Source organism: Vombatus ursinus, unplaced genomic scaffold (genome assembly GCF_900497805.2).
Source record: "Vombatus ursinus unplaced genomic scaffold, bare-nosed wombat genome assembly UNPS02015030.1, whole genome shotgun sequence".
Taxonomy (NCBI): domain Eukaryota; kingdom Metazoa; phylum Chordata; class Mammalia; order Diprotodontia; family Vombatidae; genus Vombatus; species Vombatus ursinus.
The window spans coordinates 1,147,697-1,151,125 of NW_020954808.1; the positions used below are offsets into that span (position 1 = coordinate 1,147,697).

The following is a 3,429-nucleotide window of genomic DNA, read 5'->3' on the forward strand; positions in this document are numbered from 1 at the left end:
GAATCTGAGCCTTTGTCCTGTCTCTGACGTGGACTGCGATATTGTCCAAGACTGTTTCCTTATTTATAAAATGAGAGAACTGGACTTATTGGCCTCCAAAGTCCCATACATCTCAGAAATTACACAGTCCAGGCAAATTGAATTGGTTTGTTGTTTTGTTTTTTGGTACCTTCAGTCTGGTACAGTGACAAGGTCAGGAAGGAATCTCCTGCCCCATGCCTTCCCATCTAGACCCCCATATCTCTACCTAGATGGCCTTTTAAGGTCTGTTCCAGCTCTGACATTCCCTGTTCTAAGGCCTTTCCCAGCCCTGACATTCCCTGTTCTAAGGGCCCTCCCAGCTCTGACATTCCCTGTTCTAAGGTCCCTCCCAGCCCTGACACTCCCTGTTCTAAGGGCCCTCCCAACTCCAACATTCCCTGTTCTAAGGTCCCTCCCAGCACTGACCTTCCCTGTTCTAGGGCCCTCCCAGCTCAGACCTTCCCTATTCTGAGGACCCTCCTAGCTCTGACATTCCCAGTTCTAAGGGTCCTTCCTTCCAATGATCTTGAGAGTCTCAGGTAGAATTCAGAAACACGGCATGATCTTTCCAGGGTCCCTTCCTCCCACCTCAATAGGCTGAGCACTGTTTCTCCAGTCACATCTTTTTGAAAGGAGGGGTCTTGACTCCCCCTGGTGGTCCAGCTGCGTGGCTGCCGCACACTTCCCCTCTCCGCAGGACTTCACAGGATGGAGAGCAGGAACGGACCTTGGAAGTCCCCTCCCCCATCCCCCAGGGGCCCTGGGCCCCCACATCCTGCCCCCATCACCTCTTGCTGTAGCATCCATCGGGAGCCCCAGAGTCCTTATGATGGGGGGAAAGGGAAGGCAGGGACAGTCAGACAGACCGTCGGACAAAGGGGAGGGCTGAAAGACAAGGTCCCTTTACTGTTCCAGGGGTAGGTGCTCAAGGGAGGGGCATGCAGGGGCGGGGCGGGAAGGGTACAGCCCGGGGCTGCTCCTGGTCATCTCTCACTCCGCCTCCGCTCCGCTCAAGGGAGGGGGTTGGGGGTGGGGGGACAGGAGTTGGAGGCTCCTTCCACCAGAGGCGCTTGGAGATCCTGCTTCCCAAGCAGCCTCAGAGGACACTGACCCGCTCGGCCAGGCCCTGCATCTCGTGGTCCTGAGGCGAGAAGGGCTGCGCGACCCTCCCCAGGCCCCCGACCCCGTCTCCGTCTCCGGGCTCCCCGCCCTCTCCTGTCCCGCGCAGGTGTGTCGGGTAAGGCAGCGTGTGTTCGGCAGCGAACTGCTCCCAGCGGGCATCGTCACTCTCGTGGGTGATGTGCCGCTCCCCCATCTTGCCCTCGAGCTCCCGCAGGTCCAGCCAAGTCTGGTAGTCCTGGGAGGGGAAGAGTTAACCAGGGAGGGGACCACCCACAAGTCCCACCACCAATAGGATCGGAAAGTTCCCGCCCTTATCGCCCACTCGGCCAATGGCAGAGGGGTGCACATCTACTCCTGGGCCAGGGGCCGGTGCCACCGCTCACCTGGAGCCAGGGGTGGCTGAGCGACTTGTCTACACTGTAGCGCTTTCGCATCTTCACCTGCAGCAGGTTGTTGATCAGGTCTATGGCTGTGGGTGTGGGAAAAGGATGTGGGGGGACCGTCCAGCCACTCAAGGAGAGCCCCAGAGTGGAAGCCTCCCTCCCCGGACCAGCCAAACCCCGGGGCCTTCAATTCCTCCCCGCCTGGCCTCATTCATTCACGAATGCATTCATTCCCATCCCCTCGGGCCTCTCAGTAGCTACCTAGTTGGCATCCCTAAGATGCAACACTGGGTATTGGTCATCTCTTTCTCTGTGGCCTCGGGACTCCGTGAGGCCAGTGACCTATCATTTCTGGTCTGGACCTGGGTTCATCTGAATGAGGAGACGCCAGCTACCTCTCTCTGCCTCTACACAGATGCACCTTCAAGTCTCAGAAGGATTCCTGGGGGCTTTGTCCGAGGCAGGGTTTGAACCCAGGTCGGGTAGATTCTAAGACCTGCTCCCAAGGCACTTTCCTTTCCTCCTCATATCACAACAATTAAGGAAGGAGGGATGTTGAGCTTTTGCGTGGATTTAGTGCCTCCAGTGTGGGAGGTTCAGTACTGACTGGACAGAGGCCACGAAGCCGGTTAGCATCAGGCCCCTGGCCTTCACCCTTCAGCTCAAGCCTCTCCTCCTCCTGCCCCCTGGTCCCAATGGGGTACCTCCAGCAGAGATGTGGCTCCAGGGGCTGGCTGGGTACATGAAGGCCGCATTCTGGATCTGGTCATTAATGTCCTCGTCCTCATTAAAGGGGAACGTGCCGCTGAGGCTGACGTACATGATCACACCCACAGACCACATGTCCAGGGAGCGGTTGTAGCCCTGATTCAGCAACACCTCTGGCGCCAGATATGCAGGGGTCCCCACGACCGAGCGGCGGAAAGACTTCTCCCCGATTATGCGGGCAAATCCAAAGTCACAGAGTTTCACCTGTGGGCAGGAAGGGGCCTTAAAAACCTAAGCCAGCCCCCCCCCCAACTTACTACAGGTTCAGAAAGGGGAACTAGGTGGCTGACAGCTTTACAGGGTGCCACCCCCACCCAACCTCCTTTTGTCAGCCTGCCCCCCACAAACCTTCAGCATCACTGTGTGGGAGGAACCTACATGCATCCTAAATCCCTCAGTAGTAGGGATGGTCCAGACTGGCACATCTGCCCCATCTGCACCTGCACCCTCAGCCCAGCCCTCCAGACACCTCGCCTTCCTCTCTGGGGCAGCCATTCCAGCCACTCCCTCAGGCATAGGCCCCCATCTTGCTGGACCATCGGTAATCCGATCAACACTTCCTTTATTTCTGGAAAGGGCCCCAACCCCCATCCCTGGTATTTCCCAGACAAACACCCTCCCCTCCCTGGCCATCACTCCCCTGATATATATTGTCTCCTCCTTTTAGAATATAAGCTCTCAGAGGGCAGGCCTTGTCTCACTCTTGTACATGCACCCCCAGTGCACCTAGGACAGTGCTTAGTACACAGAAGGTACTTAGTAAATGCCCTCTCATTAACTTATGTTCAGGAGGGCAAGGCTAGGGAGAGACTCCCCAAGAGCTGACCTGGGGGAAGGGGTCCGCTGAGGCCAGAAGCACGTTCTCTGGCTTCAGGTCACAGTGGACGATGTTCTTGAAGTGCAGGTGTCTCAGGGCCACCAGGATCTGGGGAGAGAAACCAAGCGAGGGCCCAGGGAAGAGACCCTGCCTCCCAATTTCTCCTCTAATCCCCCAGCCTCTCCTTCCTCATCCCCATCACCTTGGCCTGGGGGAGAGGGAATGGACTGGGAAGAGGACGAGGGGGATAAGATGGAGAGGGGAGGGGGATAGGATGGAGGGGGAGGGGGATAGGATGGAGAGGGGAGGGGGACAGGA

General features: G+C 57.6%; 1 protein-coding gene across 2 annotated transcripts in view; it reads right to left on the reverse strand.

Moving 5' to 3' along the window:
- Positions 1–907: 907 nt before the first annotated feature.
- Positions 908–3,429, reverse strand: part of LOC114031015 (serine/threonine-protein kinase D2-like) — a 14,101-nt gene continuing 11,579 nt past the window's right edge. For both annotated transcript variants that reach the window (XM_027846011.1, XM_027846012.1), the window contains exons 15-18: positions 3,121–3,219; positions 2,231–2,498; positions 1,527–1,612; positions 908–1,378 (exon numbers count right to left, since the gene is read on the reverse strand). In XM_027846011.1, coding sequence (XP_027701812.1) covers positions 1,118–1,378; positions 1,527–1,612; positions 2,231–2,498; positions 3,121–3,219 — 714 coding nt within the window. In that variant the 3' untranslated portion in view covers positions 908–1,117. The remainder of the gene's footprint in view (positions 1,379–1,526; positions 1,613–2,230; positions 2,499–3,120; positions 3,220–3,429) is intronic.